This window comes from Phasianus colchicus, chromosome 14 (genome assembly GCF_987193195.1).
Source record: "Phasianus colchicus chromosome 14, bPhaCol1.hap1.1, whole genome shotgun sequence".
NCBI classification, from domain to species: Eukaryota; Metazoa; Chordata; class Aves; order Galliformes; family Phasianidae; genus Phasianus; species Phasianus colchicus.
In genome coordinates, this window is record NC_143449.1 from 3331572 (window position 1) to 3354167 (window position 22596).

General features: G+C 40.8%; 1 protein-coding gene and 1 long non-coding RNA gene across 2 annotated transcripts in view; one reads left to right on the plus strand and one right to left on the minus strand.

Moving 5' to 3' along the window:
* Window positions 1-22596, minus strand: part of IL1RAPL2 (interleukin 1 receptor accessory protein like 2) — a 416536-nt gene that overhangs the window by 158641 nt on the left and 235299 nt on the right. The window contains exon 13 of the mRNA XM_090150314.1: window positions 12782-13055. Within this exon, the coding sequence (XP_090006440.1) occupies window positions 12782-13055 (274 nt within the window). The remainder of the gene's footprint in view (window positions 1-12781; window positions 13056-22596) is intronic.
* On the plus strand, window positions 17730-22117 carry LOC149915971 (uncharacterized). Its single transcript, XR_016471123.1, has 3 exons — window positions 17730-17817; window positions 19937-20042; window positions 21404-22117. It is a non-coding gene; the product is annotated as an uncharacterized LOC149915971 (long non-coding RNA).

The window sequence follows — 22596 nt, forward strand, 5'->3', positions numbered from 1 at the left end:
GCATCTGCATGGCAGACCAACAGGCAATCTTCTCAACCCCCCACCTTTCAGCACTGTTAGAGCTGGGCTGAATGCCCCGAGCCCAGTGTCTGACAGCAGGCCTCCCCTCAGGGCCTTCTGCTCTACTGGGCACGGCTGCTCCTCTCACTTCTAAGAGGGAAACTGAAGTGCAAAGAGACACCTGGAGTGCAGGACAAGTCACAGCGATAAAGTCACCTTCCAAATTTCGGATCAGCCCTTCATCAGCTCTTCTGACTCCTCACTGCCCGCATGGACAACAAACGCCATCGACATGGAAACACACTGCAGGAAATACTGAATTTGCAACACATTCTTCCTTCCCATTCCATCCTCTTCAATACATGACACGAACACTCACGCAATAAAACCAGCAGGTCTTTTTTCTGTTCCTTGTCTTAGACAGGAAGGGTTCTCTTTGTCCAGTGCTGTGCTCCGGTTCAGTTGAGAGAGTATGGAAAAGTCTCATCCTCACAAACTACATGAATTACACTATTTGACTTGAGGAAAAAAAGTTATCTGGACTAAAATAGACACATAATTTGAGCTGAGTTTTTCATAAGTACATGCTTTAGGGAACATAAGTCAGCTCTTCCCCAAAGTACGTGCTTTGGGAAAGGGCTGCCTTTTTTTTAAGGAGAAAACAAAACATATTTAGAAAGTTTCAGCCCTAAAATCCGCAAAGTATGAGTATGACTGAGTATAATCAACAGTAATTAATCTGAAATGATTGTTCGACTTACCTGAAAAACTGTGAGTACTACTGATGGCAAATTTGGCCACATTCTCAATAATAACGATCCAGGCTAATCAAGAATAATGACTTTGAATAGCTGACCATTACTTGGTGTTATTTAATAATGTTGTATTTTCTGCTAACAATCTTGCATTATTTAGATTGCATTTTGAACAGCGCTGGAGGGTACTTCTATTTAAAACACTTCCTGGAACAACGACCTAGAAATGTAGTATTCTTTTCACTAGTTACAATTAAAATTGAATAGAATTGAGAAAACTAAGTGCCTGGTGAGCACTATCACTTTTGTTCACGCTCCTTGACAAAGACAATAAATCTGTTCATGTTCATGATGAAGAAAGCCCTAACTAAGCCAACAGTAAGAGCCTTGAAAGCTTTATGTGAAAGCTTTCTGAATGCTCTTCCACCAGCTGCTCATGTTAGTAATAGTGCTGCTAATTGAAAAAAGAGCAACTTTTGCAATTGCAAGAATTCCAGAGAATGAAGCAAAAGCCTTTAATCTAGCCAGCTGAGGGTAACAGTTGCATTTCAGCCCTGTGCAAAATAAAATAGCAGTCTGATCAACCTTGCTGCTTTTCTCAGTTCTGAAGCAGAAGCCTTGAAGCTAATGTTTATAAAGGATATCAGCCATTCCTCCCTCTGCTAAGCAGGCTGTTCCCCAGGATGGTATAGATTTCACCATGCAGTCCTCTAAGCAGGTAATGGTCTGTGCTCACCTCTTCTTGGAGATTTCTATCAGCTTAGACACTATGAGACAGAGCTTCCTAAAATGATACACTGCCTATTCTTCAACCAGAAGAGACCTATGGAATTGATCTTGTTCATTTTACATTGAAATTAGTAGATGACCAACTTCATTTTCCTACACAGACAGAAACTTGCAATTTCAACTACAATTTGAAGGAATACAGTTTCGGTTTCACTGACAAATGAGAACATGCTGTCTCTTCTCCCTCATGGGACCTCGGACACGAAGGAACTCTGGAGCAGACAAGTAAGAACTCAAGAAGGGTCAGCAATGCAGAGCAATCATCGGTGATTACAACATTTTGCTCCTACCACTTAGCTAAACAGTGAGGAAAATTATGGTGCAGGCCCCCATGCAGGTCACTCAGGTGATGGAAATTCACCTACAGAAGTCCTTCAGAAAGCCCATGGACTTGCTGTGCTGAGATGGATCCAGCTCTTTCTTTCCAGTTGTTTTCATGACCTCTGTGTCTACCTGGATCTTCTTAACTCAGTTTCATTTAAGTTGTTTCTGGTCTTCTTTTCCCTGCATATTTTTTTTTTCTTCTAATAAAGGTATGCAGACTGACTGACATGAATCCTCCATTTCTTTCTTTTCTTCTTTAAAAGCTAAACAAATGATGGCCCGTTACTGGAATTACAGAAAGGAGAATCCATTCTTGTTTTCAGAACACAGACATGGAACTCGGTGCAGGTGAGTGCTCCCAGCAGTTTGCAGGCCAGCAGAAGAGGAATAAGGAAGCTGGAACATGCAAGAAACAACCAGCAAGACCAGGAAACTCAGTTCTGCTGTCAGAACCAGCAAATGAAAGGCCAAAAAGGATCTTCTAGGTGGATGGGGAAGATACCAAAGACCTTGTGGTAGGAATTACAATGTCAAGAGAGACTGAGAGTTATATGCAACTCAAAATAGAGAACATCAGTGACTGCGTGCTACCGAAAAGAACCTGAGAGATGCAGACAGGGCACTTCCCAAACGTAAGGGAAATAAGCCAATGAATTTTGAAGTGGTTGTTTCATATAATTAGTCCTTTCTGAAAGATATGTGAGCCATTCATTCTTCACAGCACTTGGTTTCCAGTGGTTTCCATTCCTATTTTAGTGCTCGTGTGAGGAATGGGAAAGGGAAAAGAAGAGAAAGAATCACTGTGCGGTACAAAGAAGAAATGAATCTGTTTATATTTTCACATAAACTACATTTTGTAACTCCCTATTTGAAGGAACTGCTTATAAGCTGGGTCTGCTTTCTGGACTGGAAATAGGAAAAAGAGTTTACGTTTCCGAGAGTTCACAAAGTAGTTTTCTTTTGTTCCAGTGCCAAGGCATTTGTAATTCCCAGGCCACCAGGAGCTGGCTCTGAAATACAAACTGGACTCAGATCAGAATACAATAGAAAAACACAGGCAAAGCAAATGTAGCTTAACAGGTCCCCAAATCAAGCAAAATGGTGAGTTTTGCTTCACTTTGAAGCAAATACAAGAGGGAAAAAGAAAGGAAACACTTGAAATTGAAGTGGCAATTCCTAATTGCTTTTAATCTTGTTTTGGATTTAACCCAATCATCAGCCCTAAGGTTGAATTCAAATTAGAGGAAAGCTTTGTGACTTTGACAAAACTATTTTTCTCTGACATTTGCTGTTCCTATCAGTTAGGGTGATCTGTAAAAAGACGAGTGAAACAATTTCATCTCTAGTATGAAAGAAATCTGCCCGCTCTTATAAAGAGCAAGGAGGCAAAGTGGCTCAATATTTTACAGCTATTAGATTAAAAAACACTCCAAAAAATGAATTGCATATTTTTAAAAGAGGATTTACAATACATGTATATTTGTTTTCTTGCAGATTCCATTTTTTTCCTTTTTTTTTTTTTAATAATATTAAAGTTTTAAGACTTACAATGTAATAGAAAATCACAAAGCTGGGAAGTGTTGTAATGAAAGCCGTGCTCAGGAAACAGTGCCTCTCAGACTTAGAACTCTCCCAACACACCTAAACACACTGTCTGTTTTAATGACTTTTTCATTAGCTCGGTGAAATACTGACTGCAGAACTGTGTAAGCCAGTCCCTGTATCCATCTTTGCTCATTCTGATTAAAATGAACCACAGCAACACTACCACCAATCACTGTTATCCATCTTCATGTCCCAAGCAATTAATTTGCTACCAGCTCCTGTAAGAATGTGTTATCAGCTTTCAGATTCAATTGAGCAGTTGATTGCTTTCCTCTCTTTTCACAAGAATTGTATACATTTATTCCAGTTTAAACTTCACATAACAATCACCAACCAATTTTACTGGTACCTGAGCTTGTTCCACCCAAACCAACGAGGTCACGGTTTGCTGATCTTTTTAAAGACAAATAAGTAACTTACTGCTCTTTCTGATGACACAGGTGCAGCCTCTTTCCTAAAAACATATGAATTATTCCTTGCTCTCCCAACTGATCAGCCTGAACTCTGTGCCAGGAAAGATCATGGAACAGATCCTCCTGGAAGCAATGCTAAGGCATATGGAAGAAAGGGAGGTGATACAGGACAATCAGTATGGCTTCACCAAGGGCAGAGTCTGCCTGACCAACCTAGTGGCCTTCTATGATAGCGTATCAGTGGCCAAGGGAAGAGCCACTGATGTCATCTACCTAGGCTTCAGTAAGGCTTTTAACATGGTCCCCCATACTTTCTTCCCTCTAAACTGGAAGTTTGCAGATCACACCAAGCCATGTGGTGTGACTGACAGACCTGAGAGACAGGATGCCAGCCAGAGAGACTCAGACAGGCTGAGCAGTGAGCCCAGGAGAACCTCATCAGGTTCAACAAGGTCTGGCACCTGGGTCATGGCAACCCCTGCTGTCAGGACAGGCTGGGGGATGGAAGGATGGAGCACAGCTCTGCTGAAAAGAACCTGGGGTGCTGGTGGATGGCAGCTGGACATGAGCCAGCACTGTGCCCTCACAGCCCAGAAAGCCAACCGGATCCTGGGAGCATCCAAAGCAGCACAGCCAGCAGGGCGAGGAGGGGATCTGCCCTTCTGCTCTGTGCTGTGAGACCTCAGCTGGAGCGCTGCGTCCAGATGGGGAGTGCTCAGCACAGGAGAGACACGGAGCTGTTGGAGCATCCAGAGGAGGGCCACAGAAATGATCTGAGGGATGGAACACCTCCCTGCGAGGACAGGCTGAGAGCTGGGGTGTGCAGCATGGAGAAGGGAAGGCTGTGGGCAGAGCTGAGAGCGGCCTGTCGGTATCTAGAGGGGCTGTGAGATGGAAGGGGACAGATTATTGAGCAGGGGCTGATAGTACAATGGGAAATAATTTCAAACTAAAGGGGAGATTAAGATTGGATACAAGAAAAAAAGATTCACAGTAAGAGTAGTGAAGCAATGGCACATGTTGCTCAGAGTGCTCCATCCCTGGAGACACACAAGGTCAGGCTGGACCAGGCTCAGAGCACATGATGGAGGTGTGGGTGTCCCTGTTCAGTGCAGGGGAGTGCGACCAGATGACCTTGAAAAGCCCCTTCCAACTCAAAGGATTCTATGGTTATAGGACTTGCTGCTAAGATTTAACTCCAGCATTAGACTCACTGGAAACAAGAAGACAATTTGACTAGACCAAATGTGTATCACAGAAGCCTATGTTTTACAATGAAGACAGAGTAGATCATCATTATTCAAAAGCAGGAACTTCTTAGCAGTCGCTGAAAGATAATTTCAAAAGGTTCATGTTGATGACAGCTTGAAAAAGAGACATCCAGGGATATCTGTGCAAGTTAACTATCAGTAATACAGTTCTCACCAGAGGCACTTAACCCCAAGACCTGTAATTCCTCACTGTGTGTTTAGTTCTGTTCAGGGAGTTTTTAGGCTTCCTGGATACTAGTACAGAGAAGAAAAGATGTTTTGATCAAGCAGTGGGTAATTCAGATAACATACTTTTTTGGAGAAAAACGTGGCACAAAAATGTCAGAGTATGCGTAGTGCAGAGCGTGATACAGGCCACGATTTGAAAAAGCAATAATTATCTCTAGTATCAAGATCTCTATCAAAAATGTCTAGTATCAAAAATTATCTCTAGTATCTCTAGTATTTCTTAAGTCTCTCTGAAAACAGTAAGTGGTGCACAGTCTAATTTGCAGACGGTTAAGGGTCAGGAAGAGCTACTTTTTTTTGTGGTTGCCTTCACAATACACGTGCTGGTCCTGCTGACCTCTGCATCATGACAGAAGCAGCTGAAAAACATGCAAATCACCAGGCAGTCATTACAGCAGGGAATACTTGGGCCCAGAGAGAAACTCTCTCAACATTTAAGCTGAATCACACAGGTTAACTGCATGGTTTTCTTTTCAAGTCTTCAAAATCATTAGCTTTTAGAAATCGATCTATAGAAACATAATACAGAACACAGAAAAAAACACAGAAGCCAAAAGAACACAAAGCTATCTCAGCACATCACACCCAAGTTCATGAACTATATGGGCTCTACGAGCTTCAACACATCTTGTTCCAGCAGAAAAAAAAATAATCCTGTAATTGTCTGGGCAATCTCTTCCCTTAAGTATTACAAGGCAGCAAGCTGTCCTGACGCTTGCCACTGCAAATGACTAAGCCCTTTTCATTTTTTTTTTAATAATTTTTTAGGGGAACTCAGGATATTACTGTTACATTATATTCGCTTACTGAAAAGCCACCTTACAAATGACATAAACCTGAGACACAGAGACAAGAGCTCCCAGGAAAGAATACATTAAGAATTCCCCTTCCAATGCTTTTGTGTTTGCAATACCCTGTTTCTAGGAGCTCTGAACACTTTACTTCTTCCAACCCACACATGGGTAAATTTATGTATCTACTCTTCTTTGTTTTTTGTATTTGCTTTTATTTTTACTAGACACTAAGCACCCAAAACAAAAGTTGAGTTCAGGACACCCATTAGATATGCCTGCACTGCTCTATCTCACTGATTTTGGTGCCTGAGAGAAAAAAAGAAAAAAAAAAAGTGGAGTATATCCTTCCTCATGCATCTAAGTCCTATTTGTAGCTGCAGTGAGAAAAAACAAGCCCCCCTCTGTTTTCCGTACAGACTATTGAGCACATAAAACAATGGAACAGTTATTATCTGATGGGGTATGAAAAGAATGCCATCATGAGTAAACATGATGTGAATGCCATTATGCCAATTTGCAGGGAGAGCTGCCTAACTCCTGCAGCTGAGTCCTCCTGACTGTGTCTTACCTAGCAAAAAGTTGTTTTTGCCAGAACAGATGAAATTTTCCTGAGATCATGTACCAAATACCAGTTTACTTCCCTATAGATATGTCATGTCATACCTCGAGCTTGATGCATTTCCTCAGGAGAACTTCTATCTGTCTGTGCTCTCTCAGGATACATATGATGTTGCCTACTGAAATGCTAGGGTTACAGATTTGATGTGGGTTTCAACAGGAGCGGTACCTGGGTAAGCATATTCCTCTCCTTTGTTTTTTGGAGAACAGCGGGGAAATAAAATGCCTTGATGTGCTGGAAAGGAGAGGGATGAGGAGGGCTGAACAACATCTTTTCATCAGGTCTCCTAAAGGCAAAAACAACTGTGTGAGGAAGCAGTCATTCCATTTCGCATCCTTTCTCCCAACTTGAAGGTTTGGAAGAAGGTTTGAAGCCCAGCAGGGAAGGCATTTCATCCACCATCAACCAGTGATGGTGAGAAGAAATGTTACTGATACACTGCAGCACACGGAGCTCTGGCTAAGACAACCTGCTGGGACTAGAAGGTAACGTCAGTCATTTCAGTGGTACCCGAAGCTGACGAGGAAAACTAAACACACAATCTCCTCATTCTCGTGTGTTGTTCTGCAACAGGGAAGTTGCTAGAAGCTCTCCAGCTGCTGAGCAACACAGGCATTGCTGCTTGAAGGCCTGACTGCTCCAGCAGCTTCTGACTGACATAAACACTGGCTTTCAGAAAGAAAGAGGATAGATATCTTCTATTTTACAGCTTCAGAGAAGGAGAGCAAGTGAATACAAATATGCACACCACTAGGGAACAGAAACAAATCTTTATTTTCTTCAACTGTATCAAAAGAACGTATAGAACTGGTTTCTCTCAATAAAGACTGCCATCAACATGATTTGCAGGAGCACCAGCAGTTATTACACAATTTTAGACGGAAAAGTAGAAATATTCTGATTTGACTTTCCATTTTGATAGTGCCAAAACATTATATCTCCATAAGTTAAATTTTATTTCATCATGATTCATGCTGACTTTATGCTGTATGTGTTCTGGCACCGTACTCAAGTTTTAAATGCTATATATCACAGGGATTTTGTTTATATAGAACCTGTCACATTTAATGGGGAAATGTCACATACATTTAATGTGTGACATTTAATGTTAATGTCATGCAGACCCTGGGAGTACTAAGCCCTGCCATGTCCATTCACTTGCTCTAAGTGTGAAATGTTGCTGCCTTCTTCAGAAACACCTGATATGGTAGTTATGAAAGCTACTCTGTACCAGAGGGCAAGTCTGAGAGGTAACTATGAGATACTCAGTTGTGCTCCTCCTGGACATCCGATGATTACAGACAATTAAAGACAGCACAGTGTCTTCACAGGAAGATATAATCTTTGGATGTTTTCAGAGTAACGTGATGTTCAAGTGGTTTTAAGATCCAATTTCACCAATGAACTGAGCGCTGGCGAAAGCCAAAGCACCCGGACATTAAATATTCTGCAATGAGAACATACAAAATGAAGGTGGCTGCAGGGAGGCTGACCTTACCACCACACATTCCCACAGTGTGATTTTGTTCCAATTTTCCTGTTTGATCTTAAAATCCTGAAAAAACTCTTCCGTCCTTCCACTTGGAAGCCAGACTTTCAGTGCTCTGAAAAAAGCAGCACGGTTTCTCCTGGGATCCCAGGTGAATATTGCAGCCCAGGCCATAGGCACCTGAAACGAGTTCCTCAGCTCCTCTTCTCACCCACTGAAGCGAGAGCACAAAGGTTATGTCGCAAATTAAGTTTTACTGACAGCGTCTCTAGGCTGTCTAAATCTGATTTTGATTTGCTGGTCAGGCGCTCGCTCCACAGATTCAAAACCTGAAGGCTTAAAATCTACTTTCAGTCAATTTTATTTCTGCTCAGAAAGGACTGTCTCAGTATTTCACTGATGGCTCGATGAAGGCTTGATTCTTCCGTGCATGTCCATAGCAATGCTGTTCTCCATTAAGAACTCTACAGATAGGGATAAAGTAAGGGAAAAGGACACACAGATTTCTTAACTTGATTTGTTGGCAGTTCTCTGGCATCAAATGTAGGCATTAAAGATCTGCAGGCTTATTTCCTCAGAGGTATGCAAGGAACCCTCAGTCACACTTCGCACACAAATGGAGGCTCAGCTCCACCAGGCAGCCTGGTGACCACAGAACCCCCCCCATCCTTTCATCCCCCTTCAGGCTCCATACCTTCCTGACTCACCTCATGGGAACAGAGTCCTTTCATTTCACCAACAAGGTATTAATAGTGAACACGCACTGCTGTCGTACCACGTTTTTACTGATCTTGCTCACAAAGTGTTTGTTGTGTTTCAGTTTATGTTAGAGCAGGGCCCAGGAAGAAGAAAAGGGCTTCAGAAGCAGCACCCTTCTGATGGCAAAGGTGCAGACAAACTTCACTGAAATGTCTTCCCGACCTCATCGTCTTTGGTCAAGATAAGCAGGCCCAGTTCTTCTTCCCTCTTTAAAAAGCAGTGTCTTTTGACACAGAAAAACTAATGTATTTGTGCAGAGGGCAAAAGCAACACATGATCTGGCAAATGAACTTCTTAGATACTCTGAACTTGAAGGCCACTCCATGCTTTCAGATCAATTTTAGGTTCCATGTTTGATTTTGGTGCTCTCATCTCTGAAACCTTCAGTGAGGATGCTTTGATCCAGAGTGCTGATGTGAAAACCCCAGAAAAGCAACAGAACCCCCTCGACAGCAGAAATGCTGACAGGTCTACCTGAAAGCACCATTGAAAGACACTGGAAGATAAATAGTATATTCAGGGCCTGCATTGCAAAGAGAATTCCAAAATGCTGTACACTAAAATTATAATACAAATGTCCCAGCACTTATCTGGAAACCCTAATGAAACAGACATTCATCCATCAGCCAGAAGCCTTTTTGATGTCAATCTTGCTATAACATCCCAGATTTGGCAAAAAAAAAAAAAAAAAAAAGGTATCTGTTATCAAAGTGCCATCATGTAATTCATGTGGGTTAGGTAACAAAGATGATGACCACACTCATTTAAAACTCCTCACGGAATTAGGATCCCTTAATGGTATAGAACCATAAAATTACTAAGGTTGGAAAAGACCATCTAGTCCAACCATTCACCTATCTCCAATATTTCCACACTGAATCATTCCTTTAGGACAACATGTAAACACTGTCACACCTACAGGGACGGCGACTCCACCATCTCCACTGGCAGCCCATTCCAGTGCCTGGCCACTCTTCTAGAACAGCTTTTCTTAATATCCAACCTGAACCTTCCCTGGTGCAACTTGAGGCCATTAATACATCACGGCCACGCTTAATACTGGAGAAAAATCCCACGCTTTGTTTTCCATTCCAGTGTCAGCGCAACATCAAAATGCACTGTGAGAAGAGAAACAACTTTTCACGCAGTATTCTTTTCCCCTATTGTACATATGCACACACACTTGTCTAGGTAATGAAGTCAGTTGGTTAATAAAGGAGAGGCAATATTTAAATTCTGACATCAGAACTCTTTAGCCTGGAGAAGCAATATCTTTCAGTATTCAGTATGTATGTATAATATATTCAATGCATATAGTAAATTGTGTGTATATATTTGATATATTTAGTATTATGAGCTAATTTACAAAACATGTACCATGACTGCTGAAATAACAATTCTGTTATTTCAAGAATTCACTGACACATTTCATTTTTAGCCATGTAGACACCATCATCAAACCAGCTTTTCCTTCACCTGCCCATACCTGACTTTTTCAAGCAGCTTCTGAACAATTCCTTCCAGTTGCTTTAAAGACACTCATAGCATGAAATGGAGCTTCTTGAACAACGTAGGGTTTAGCAGAATCATGAATAATCTTTTCAACAAATAGGAAATCCAGTGAAAAGTGGAACTTCCTTTCTGTTAATACAGTTTTCATATTTGCTAAGTTGTTTTTTGACTGGTAAAAATGGGATCCAAGCAAACTGGGGGAGATTGTATTAGGACAGGCGTTGCTATTGCCTTTGGCATCCTTTCTGTAGAACGTGTTAAAATCCCTTCGTGTTCCATTCCACTCTTCCATCAATGGAACAATGGAAGTTCAAGCATCTGCTTTTCACTTCAAGCCAGAAACTTCTGGGATGGGAACCTCCAGTTCTCACCTGTGACCCTCACATGCTCACAATGCAGCTGACTGTGGTTAACAACTAAAATGCAAACATCTGCTTATCCTCTGCTAAAAATAATCATAGGCTGATAAAGCTGAAATTACAGAGTTGATGGTGTGGTCAGTCTACCGCAGACACGTAATCCTATTTCTGAACGCTACATCTAACCTCATTTTAATGAAATTAAAGTAAATTACCAGTGCTGTTTCCTCAGCTATTTTAAACCACCTATAATTTTATAAACAATAACAGCAAGGACACATTATCGAATTTTTGAAAGAAAAACAAGTTAATTCAAGGAAGAAATATGGTCTTTTATATGTAATCACTACATGTAATATTCTGCACTCCCACATAAATCTGAAAAAGGCAAAAATATCTGCAATTATATAAGAAAGTTCTAGCACAAACAAGAAAAACACATAACTGACAGGGAAGATATTATTGCTGTACAATGCCTTCCAAGAAGCAGGCCATACAGTTTTTATCTGAAAACAAGAAGGCATGAATTATTTAAGAACTTGCCCATTTGTTACCAGAAGTACTTTGTCATGTAAATGAGCAAAGGGTTTTGAAATTTCCTAGATAAAAATAGGTCCCAGAATTTGATTCAAGATCAATTCTTCGTTGTTCACATAGGATTTGCATAAACATTTCCAGGAGTATTAAACTAGTAACTTGATAATCACAACAGCTACATCTTATGAAAAAAGTACAGCTCTCCTGAAACACATAAATCACTATCTCTGTAACATTTCAAAATCACGGAGTTCACGTGGCCCCAGATGTGTGATGGAACTGCTAATAAGAGAATAACAAACTCCGAAAGCTACAACACAGACTTAACAGTGAGTCTGGAAGGCGCATCTGACAACCAAACGGGATGCAGGTTCCCTTTACATACCATGCACCACAGCACCATCTTTGATTTTAGTACCAATACTGAGGATCAGAGCAGAGAGAGGCAGGTTGAGGCGAGGCAGGAGCACATAGCAGAGATGGAGAGAGCAGCTTCTGGGCTCTGAACAGTGTTGTTATTTGTGTGCAAATATTTCATGTTAAATTCATCAAACCTGCATATAATTTCAGCCTGGAGCAGCAGACAAGGATGAAACTTCATTTTCTACAACCGAATTGCTTAAACACTGAAACATACATAAGAAGTGTCTGTAAGCTCTTCTTAATTCAAAACTGATCACTTAAGGGATATTTACTCATTCATTCCCAAAGAGTTTTAATTTTTATCCTCTCATTTCAGGCACAGAGCTGGTATTGGCATGAACATGATGGAAATCATGAGCTCCAAAATATGTGAGGCATGCATTTCAGCACCTCGCCAAATGAGGTCAGCTTCAATTTATTAAAAATCTTAAATGCATTTGAAAGTAAATATTTCCTCAGAGCCAGACAGAAATCAAACTCCCCATGGCCCAAACTCATCAGAATCATGTAACCTGTGTCTAAACTCTCGAATAACTTTTTAAAGTTAAAAGCAAAGGGTAAAAAGAAGTCACAAAGCTACCAAGTTTGAAAACTCATTTATGACTTGTCACTTGGGAGGATTTGAAGATTACTTGACCAAAATAATTATTTAAGAACTATCTAGTTATGAAGGCTTATGGCAAAATGTGAATTTGCAAATGCTTAATTATAGCGCTTGAAAGAGGTAGCTGTAATTGCTAGGGAAACTAATTTTAAGCCAGAGCATTATATGACAAATATAATTAAGAGAAGAAAAATAATGAGTATATATAAACTGCAAGAGTATCTTAATCATGAAAACTAAAGAAAACATTTGAACAAGATAATCTATACATTCTTAGCCACACTTTAACACAGTACTCACCTTAGAACACATGTGTAGAAACCACTGTCTTGCAAGTCAACCGAGTGAAACCATATTGAATCTTCATCCTTGCTCATTCTAACTTCAGAAAATATAATGGGTTCTTCTAAGTCTCCTTTGTTCTTGTACCACATAAGCCTAAGACCTGTGCTTTGGGCCATGCTATAATTAGTTCTGATATAGCTGTAGAAAAGGGCACATTTCACTCGGACTGGTTCACCTGCCAAAGCCATGTATGTCTTGAGATCCACTGACCAGTCAATGCAACCATCAACTGAAAGCAAAACAATAATAAAGAAATATTAGATACAGATACATTTTTCAAGGTAGCGAGAAGCAGCCTATGAAATGCAACACAATTAATCAAAAGAAAAGAATATTTGTTTCATAACAGTGATAAACCTGTGGCAGCTATTAGATATTAAACGGTTTCATACATTTTTTATTAGTTACGTGTAAACATAAAATATGCAGGCTGTAAGGGCAGGTTCTTCTTCTTCTTATTATTATAGCACATTAGGTCTGCTCAACTCAATTTCTTTAGAATACTGTTTCCTTCATCTATTTTCATTAATTCTTTAATAAATAAACCAACTGTTTTCACTTGCTCAAATAAAACACTTTTGAATTCAATAATTCTTTGTTGGAGGAAAAGTATGTTGGTATCTGATCCTAACATTTCCATCCATCTCTGCTAGTTATGTTACATTAAAAATAAAAGATGTGATCGTTACTCTTTTCTATGGCAGTTCCACTTAGCCTTTTCTTTTTCCTACAGTCTACTCCAACTAGAGAGATAGCAATATATCCAAGAAGATACACTACAACATGCTGCCAACGCCACCAAGCTGACATAGGTATTGTACAACTACAGAAAGGGATCTTCTGGTGTTCTGTTCAGCAAAAACTTTTGAAACTTGGCTCTCACAGGTTTGATGTCATTAGTTTAAAAATGACCGTCAGCAAAAAGATTAATTCTCCCTACATTTTTCCTCTCATTACTTCTAAATCATCTCGGTTACAATATAATCCTAGAACATACATACATATCAACAGGTAATTTTCCCTCACATACCAAAGACCTTTTAATTCGATCTTTTTTATTCCTAGAAAATCAGGAAATCTCAAAATCAACCAAGAATATAACCAAAGAAAAAGACTGCAAGGCAGACCAGCAGCAGCAAACACATTGCCTAAGATCAATTCACTTGATTAAATATATATTTTGCAGAATTTATTGATCATATTCAGACACATGTAACTGAAACATCTTTATCCCTGATGTTGCTATTTGACAACTTCAACCTTACATGGTTGAAGTTGCATCTTCTGCATTCAGAGTATCAGTTCTCCAAATCTGAATGTTGAATACTCTCACATACATATCATTTCACAAACATCTTCAACAGCATTCACTCTTTATATAACTTTATTTCCAAACAAACGTACTGAGATAAAATATGCACATATGGTGGAATACCAGATCTAGCATTTAGTCCTTTCCCACGTTTAAACTGTATTTACCATTTTTTCAGGCTTCTCTTGAATCCTTCAAAACCAACCATGGTAAATGAGAGGCTTTACTTTCCCCGTAACTTTGTATGAGTTTAAATTGTACTATGACCGCAGGAATCATGCAGCAAAACACTATTTTAAACCCATTCATACATTTCTAATACATAAACTTTCATGCAACATCTTGGTAAAACCAACAAACACAGCCCAGGACAGGAGGAACAGGAACCCATGACTCAGACCTGGATGCTCGGTGTCACAGGAGTAGTCACAGGCAAAGGGAGATGGGCCAGAGTCACGTTCTGCCATGCACCCAGCAGGCAGCTGCTGCTTGTGCCAGCTGACTTCTTGCTTTAAAAAAGCCCCAAGGCAAAAATACTCACCTGTGGTTACATAACACAGTTTCTGTTAACTTCAATTTTTACTGCTGTATTTCTTTCTCTGAAAGCATGCTGCTGATACTGATAATTACATGAAATGCAAAGCTGGTAGCAATTCACTGACGTCCCTTCCTTATTGCTGCAGCATCACTTCCCCTCCTGGGTTTTCCCTGTGAAAGTTTAGTGCCACACAGAACAAGTTTGGCTAATCATTACTTGAAAATCACATATTGAAATATTTGTCCTCAATGCATCCCCTCTATTTTTATAAGATTCTTCTTATCATCAAAGCTGCATGCTAGAACTCAGTCTCTTGGTAGGACATCAAACACTGCCCCCATCCCCCTCTGCTGTGCGAACACACGAACACAGGCAGCCAGGAGCAGAGCTGGAAAAGAAATCTAAATCCCCCAACTTACCCCAATCAGTTTTTACAGTTAAGCACTGCTCTGACATCATGAATAATTTTATATATATAGGTGGCATTAAGGGCATTGGAATTGGTCTCAATGCAGAGCTTTGTAAAAGAAGCTCTGTGCTGTTTTGCTGCTGTTGTTCGTGGGTTTTTTTAAGTCCTTTTCTTTAGGCAGGTGCAAGCTTACAATTAAAAAGGATTGCAGAGTTTACAGCCTCATTCTCTCAGTAAGGCGCTGAGCAATCCAGATTTCTCATCTGCATTCTCCAGGACATGCAGACACTCTCAAACACTTTTCTTCCCCTGCAGTTTAGCAAAGTCACAACACTCTAAGTAGACGTGTAAGCTCAAATGAACAGGGGTGCCTGGAACTGGAATTTAGATCCAAACTAATTCCTCCAATCTAATTAATTCTGTCAATCTTCTGTCAATCTAATCCTGTAAATGTCATCTAAGGCTTTCAAACCTATGCTGGCTCAGCAAAGTTAAACTACAGTAAAGAATAACTGACATCCAGGTACACGCAGAAAGCCTTCAGGTCAAGCAGAAACGTGCTGGTTTTCCATTATCACAAAGCAGAGCCACAATTACAAAGAGTTACGTAGTTAGGTTCTGACCTAGTATGGAAATCCAGCTTTAGAGGCTGTAAATGCCACTGTTCCCCATAAAATTTCCCCCACAGCCACACCAGACCCTGCGTTTTGACAAGCACGGCTCAAAGAAGCATTTCATCCCCCTCAGCCTCCACTCTCACTTGAAAGTTTCTTCTCCCATCCACCAAGCACTTTGCTACTCTCTTCTTCAAAATTACAACTGCTGAACTGTTACAGCTGTGTTACAACACCGGACAGATGAAAGATACAGGAACGGTCGCACAAGTCAGGACAACAGAGATGCAAGGCCACTGCTGACTGCTCCAGCAGTGCGAGGCTGGGCCAAGGCTCTGCCGGGCTTTGGAGGCACTCCTGGCCTGGGACACAGCCAGCTGATCACAGTCAGCACCTGCATCCCAAAAGGAGATGGGCAGCGAGCACAGCACAGCCAGCAAACAGTGGCTGCAGCAGGGCACTATCGCAGTGCTCGTTACAGAGAGCACGGCGTGTTGGGAGCACGGCCACCATCCACTGCAGGGCTGATGACATCTGCAGAGGGGAGGGGAAAGTCTCACAGAGCTCCCGAATGAAATCTTAATTTTTGAAGAAAGGCTAATCAAACAGGAGATGACTTTTTCCCCTTACTCTCTTTTTCTTGTTAAGTACGTTCAGCAGTGTTCCCACTTATGAAGCTGTAGAGGCTTAAATCTAGGTCAGGCTCCCTGCGCTCACATGGAAGCCGGAATGTTTCCTCTTGCCGTGCTGTCAGTCACTGGAGCGTGTGCATTGTCACATTAATTTGGAGCGTTCTCCAGGCTGTCATTACAAATGGCTGGAGCTGCCGAGGTGCAGTTTAGCGCTCCGTTATCAAGAACAAAGTTTGCTGTCATTTTGGCTGGGCTGGATCTCGACGTGTAAAGAAATGAGGGTGTGAAGAAGACAAAAGCGATGGCGTTAGGGACACCGTATTAAAAGAATGTATATATCTTTCCTCTGCTATGTAATAATCAGCTGATCCTTAATAGATGCCTGATTGAGAGCTCATTCAGATCAAATCCTCTCCATTGTGAGTGCATTTCAGACAATTTCACTTAAGACAATTCTTTGAAATATGCTCTAAAATTTAGAGCATTAAGACAATATAGAAAACATTGTCCCATTTCTAGCCTGGCTTCCCGAGGAAGTAAGGTCTGTCCATCTGTCTGTCTGTCCCACCTCCCCAGCAGAACACTGACTGAATGCAATCCTATTTCATGGCACATGAAAGGGCTGTGCTACATGAGAGCCTGGGTGCAGGAGAGCTCTGCAGCACTCAGTGACAGCAGCACACCCCGGTTATTAGCCAGGACCATCCCAGCTCTCTGTCCAGGCTGCAGCAACTTGAGGAGACGGTGAACTGAAACGGAAGGTTTCAAATTCATAAAATAAAAAACAGATTAAGTTGGCTGACAATAAGTCACTGTACTTCTGTGTTAGCAATCACCCAAAGTGTGCACCGCATCTCCTTCCCTAACATTTCCTGGCTATTTGCTGTTATTCTTATTTTGAATAAATCTAGTTGTCTAGGGATTCTAGATTCATTTTACCACGAACCATAATAATTTATGAGCAATTACAAAAGAGCATGTACATAGTCTCTGAGTAATTTGTCTTTCTGCTTGCTGTCATATAAATAATTTTTGCATTGTGAATCTGCCTGTAATAATTTTTGTAGGGATCTGCCACCTACAGCAATTTACATCGCAGGATTGTTAAACATGTTTGCCTACCTTGCTACCTGAAATCTCATTTTAAATTGAAATCATCTACAAATAAATAATTAATAAATAAATATGCCAGCTAATGCATTAAATTTATCGCTCCACAAAGCAAGAAATGCCTGTGACTGTAAGTATTTAGCAAACAACAACAACAACAAAAACCAGAAAAACACCCCACAAACAAACCAAAAACCATTCCTTGGAGTTATATATATCAGCCATAGAACAGCAGAGCCCGGTAACTGACATCCATAACGTTTGGAATTTGCAGGCACATAGCAACAATGCATGAACACGGGGAAAAAAGACCAAACCAGGATGAAAATTTTGAATACACAAAGGGGAGAAGTCGGTTACAGCCCCTGAATTTTAGGTAAGTGGGTATTTTCAGGTCTTAACCCTAAAAGAAAGAGGATTTACTCTATTTGAGCAAACGCAGTAAGACTTTTAATAGCTTGGGTTGGATGTGATCTTCACAAAGGGTCGGGGTATTACATCAGACTCACCAAACCAACTGGTTTCACATCTCTGCCCTTTTGGCTGTGCTTTGTTAATTCAGTTACAGTGCTGGCAGACCCTGCAGCCCCTCACAAGTCCTGTCTGTCACCTGAGCCCAGCACGAGGTCCATGGCCATCCTGCCTGCTCCCAGCACATTTCAAGCCCCAAGCAGTCAGCTGCCTGAGCCAGCCACAAGCTGAGCCATTCCCTGTCTCTGTCACTCATTCTTCAATACTCCAACATTTGGGGGAGGATTTGCTGGTCAGAGAACACATTTCTACTAAGACTATTGATCGTGTGCTCTTCAAAACCATGGATGTCACAGGAAGAACTTTGCCTGTACAGCTCCCTCAGCTTAGCTGACCTATCAAACCAGGTAACCAGAGGACACAGCCATAGCAATTAATAAAAATCCACTCAACAGAAAGACATCCAAGCCCGTCTCTCTTCTCTCTCCAGCCTTGTACAACACTTCTCCAATTGGTTCCACTGTGTGTTCCGTCTCTGCCATGCAGTTAGAGGAAAGGTATCAGAGGACAAAAGAACAAAAAAAGTGGGGGGGAAGAAGAGAGACATTTGACTCCCCAGGCAGAAAGCAATTGGGAAGATTTCATTCCAAAACTTCATGCCCTTGGTGCTTGGGATACATCCCACCTTAGCAATTCCTCCTTCCTACCAGATTCCAGAAGAAGCTTCAACAAAATTGCAGATACCAATGACTTACAAAGACTGTAAAAAGCACAACATGTGAGAAAGAAGAAAACGATCACACAAATACTCCGTAGGTTCTCTGCTCTCATTTCCATCTTTTGAATGATTTCTAACAAGATTTAGACCATTCAAGTTTGCTGGTGAAAAGTTTTGGACTTTCAAGGCATTTAAAAGTGCAAATATTTAAGAATTGCTGTATCAAATTATTGCGAGTGCAAAGAAGCTTCATTAGACTTAGCAATGTGCAATTATTTCTCCAAGTGTGACTTATAAATTAAGAACAAAAATACAAAAGATGTATCCTTATACTTGGCTGGTTTTGTTTTTTTTCCCAAATTCTGATCAAAGCTGTAACACAGGTTTCAAGGTTTTTAAGATTTTTATGTGTTCATTTTTCTGACCAGCATTTCTTATAAGGCCACAGCTAAACAACCCAGCTCAAATGTCAAAGATTCCAGCTGAACACTCATAATTTCCTTTGAGGTCAAATAGACTGTAAATATACACTGCCAGAGGTCCAAATAACTACGGATTGCTCTGTCCTGACTTACATATGCATATGGAGGCAGAAGCATTTTATTCTCAAATACATTTCACTCAAAATGCAGAAGAACGGTAACAGACCAACAATCTGTAAAATTCTCTAGGAAGAGACCAAAGCCAGCTGGACCCTGAAAAAATCCTCAGCTTCCAAGGGCCAGGGTATATTAACGGGGTCAGGAGAGGAGAAGGGGAGGGCACTAAAGCAACTGCTCAAAATGCAGCCCATCTAGCCTAAAAACAAGACTTGGTGACCTTGATCTCCTAATCACTTCAGTATCTGGCAGATTTTTAAAGAGTTTGTGTCAAAGTGAACAATAGAGAAATTGGAATGAATAAACCGCTTTGGTTTTAAATATTCAGTGAAATGCCTTCATTCTCCACGGCTGCCACCACAGCTGTAAGAGGCACCTCAAAAATCAACAGCAGTAGTGCCAGGACATAGAACTATAAAGACTTCGTACTTGATAGCTTGATGCTTTTGTCTATGTTACGAAGTCCCCGGCTGGGTTTGAGAGGTGCCTTTCCAGATGCAGCCCCCTCCTGCTCTGGGGTACAGACATTTGGAAGAGTTGTGGGAAAGATCATTTCCAAAGCTCTGTCCTTTCCTTGTCTTTCCTCCTACAGGACTAAAGTCAAGTTGGTGATCTGCAATGAGTGTGTTACCCAAATAATTATACTACTTTTCTTATTTGGAGATCTATAAATGAATTCCCTTTTTTTTTTTTTCCCCCAAAACCAGACCATGAAATAACTGGCAAGAGACCCTTACCCCACTAGCAAAGGAACTAGCAAAGGAACTTGAACACTGGAAGTTCCATACAAACATGTGGAAGAACTTCTTTACGGTAAGGGTGACAGTGCACTGGAGCAGACTGCCCAGAGAGGTGGCAGAGGCACCTTCTATGGAGGTATTCAAGACCCATCTGTACATGCACCTGTGCAACCTGCTTTAGGGAACCTGCTCTAGCAGGGGGTTGGATTTGAGGACCTTCTGAGGTCCCTTCCAACCCCTACCATTCTGTGATTCTGCAATTAATTTCAACAGAACCCGTGTCCCTATGATTGGAGCAGCCTGAACAGTTACACGGCATTACGCCTCCCGTCTTGGGCTGAACAAGCACCTAAAACTTCCCCACTAAATGCTAAAACTTAAATGCTATAAACAAACAACTCAAGCACACAACTTCTCAGTGCAAACACAAGCATGAAAGCAATTACACTGTAATTTGGCTGTTCACTCTGCTCTGAAATCCATCTGGACCCCAACTTTTTTCTTTTTTCCCCCACATAAAGTCTACAAATTCTCATAAATACTTCCACTTTTTAAGCTCCTGAAAGGGGAAAAAACATTTTCTGTCATTTTCCATAATGAACGCTGGCCATTTTTTTTATCAGCTTTTTTCCATCAACAAATGGTGCAGAAGCAGCATCTCTGTTACTTCTTTGGTACACAGAACTACCATTAGACAAACTAATACTGATTCTTGTTTTCTTTTTCTAAGAAAATAGGAAATAATGCCTGAGGTAAGTAACGTGTAAAACATTCTGAAAATATCACACTGTGCTTAACAATTTTATCACACTGAAAATTTCAGGTAAGGAGCAACGCAGTGAAAATATGCCTTATACACGAAGGTATACACAATTACTACTTTCAGTGTTACTGACTATCCAGAAGCTCTTTAAGAACACTGAGAGTGTTTTAATACTCTCCAGCAACATACATTAACCCAAGGAGACTTTCACGCACTCTGTTTTTAAGTCTTCAGCATCACGCAAACTTTGGGAACAAAGCTGAATTCATTTCAATAATTGATGAGTCTCTTTTCTTTAGTCCCTTTGAATAAAGTTACTGAAAGTAAAGTAAATGGAATCTAGATCCCAGATCAGGTAGTTGCAGTCTCAAGTAATCACACAATAAGGAAACTCTATATTCACTGCTTGGTATTCTCAGCAGGGAATTGTAGGAGAGAGCTGTGAATAATAAGAATTTGAAATTAAAGAGAATGAAACTCTGTTGATTTCCTGGTCCCTATGTGGGAGACGGACTGGTGTACGCACACAAGATTATTTTGGTTTCCATCTGTTTTTCAAGTCAGCAGATAGCATGAGTTGGGTTGTGCGCTTTGAGGACACAGATAAGGTTAGGAAGATGGACTCCCTGTTGAATATGATGGGCTAAATTCATTTCCTCTGCTCTCTGCAGAGGGGAATGCTGGAGTGACACAGATCTGCTGTCAGGGCTCTTGCTACATCTCAGTCATGGCAGAGGAGAACTGCTCAGCAGAAGAAAATAAGACTATCAGAAGAGCCTGCGAATAATACGACATCACACTACAAGAGGAAAGCAGGGCTGAAGACTGGATGTTACTCCTGTGGTTTGGCTACAGATAATATTTTGTGTGTGGTTTAAGCAATCATTCACAGGGGCACGTCATTGTAGGAAGCCTTTCCCATAAACGCCCACCTCCAGGAGCACACAGGAGCACAGCAGTGCCACTCTCCACTATACTCTCTAACTTACCTCAAAACCATCTCTTGATGGTTTCTTAGAAAGCTGTAGTCAGCTCATCAGAACGTAACCAAGTGCTTTACAGAACTAGTACCCCATCAGAAAACAGTAGGTAAAATGAAAGTCTTGGAGTTCATCTGAATTTACTTGCAACTAAGAAAAAGATTTGGTCATCTGCTTTGTCTCTACACACTTGCCTTTAGATACATTCTACAACTGCTATGCCATTCCTCCTGTTACCTGGCACAGATGGTTTGAGCTGCAGTGAGCCAATTGCCATTTCCACTTGCATGACAAGTTCACCCTGGCTTGAAAAGGTTGTGACCCACACTCTAAACCTAGGTTGTAATTTCTCCTCTCATTTCAATACATCAGTTCCACATACTGAGCAGAATTTAGATGGGAACTCTCCTGGCAGCAGAACACACTGCATTTCATTTCAATAAAATGAACACTTACAAATCAAAACAACACTGGCTTTTATAGGACAACTACGAATGGAATTGTTAGAGGGTTATTTGACTAAAAGATGTCTGTAACTGATGAAATTACAACGTGCTCTCAAAAAGAGACATTTTTAAACAATAAACTCTGTTCTTCAGAGTTCTGTTTCCATTTAAAATAAACAAGCACTACTGAATTCTTCTTCTTCTAAGATATTATAATTAACTAGCATATAATTAACTATAATAATTAATTTAATTATAATTAACTATTATAATTAAGAAATGGGAAGTTATGATTTAAAAATGAACCTGTGTTAGACATCTCTCCCTAGGAGAAGCAGCAAGTTGTACTGAGTGCTGAGCTCCATAATGCAATGTTTCACACATATGCAGGTTCACCTTCACGACACCTGTAGTTCTTCTAAGATTTGCCCATCGCAA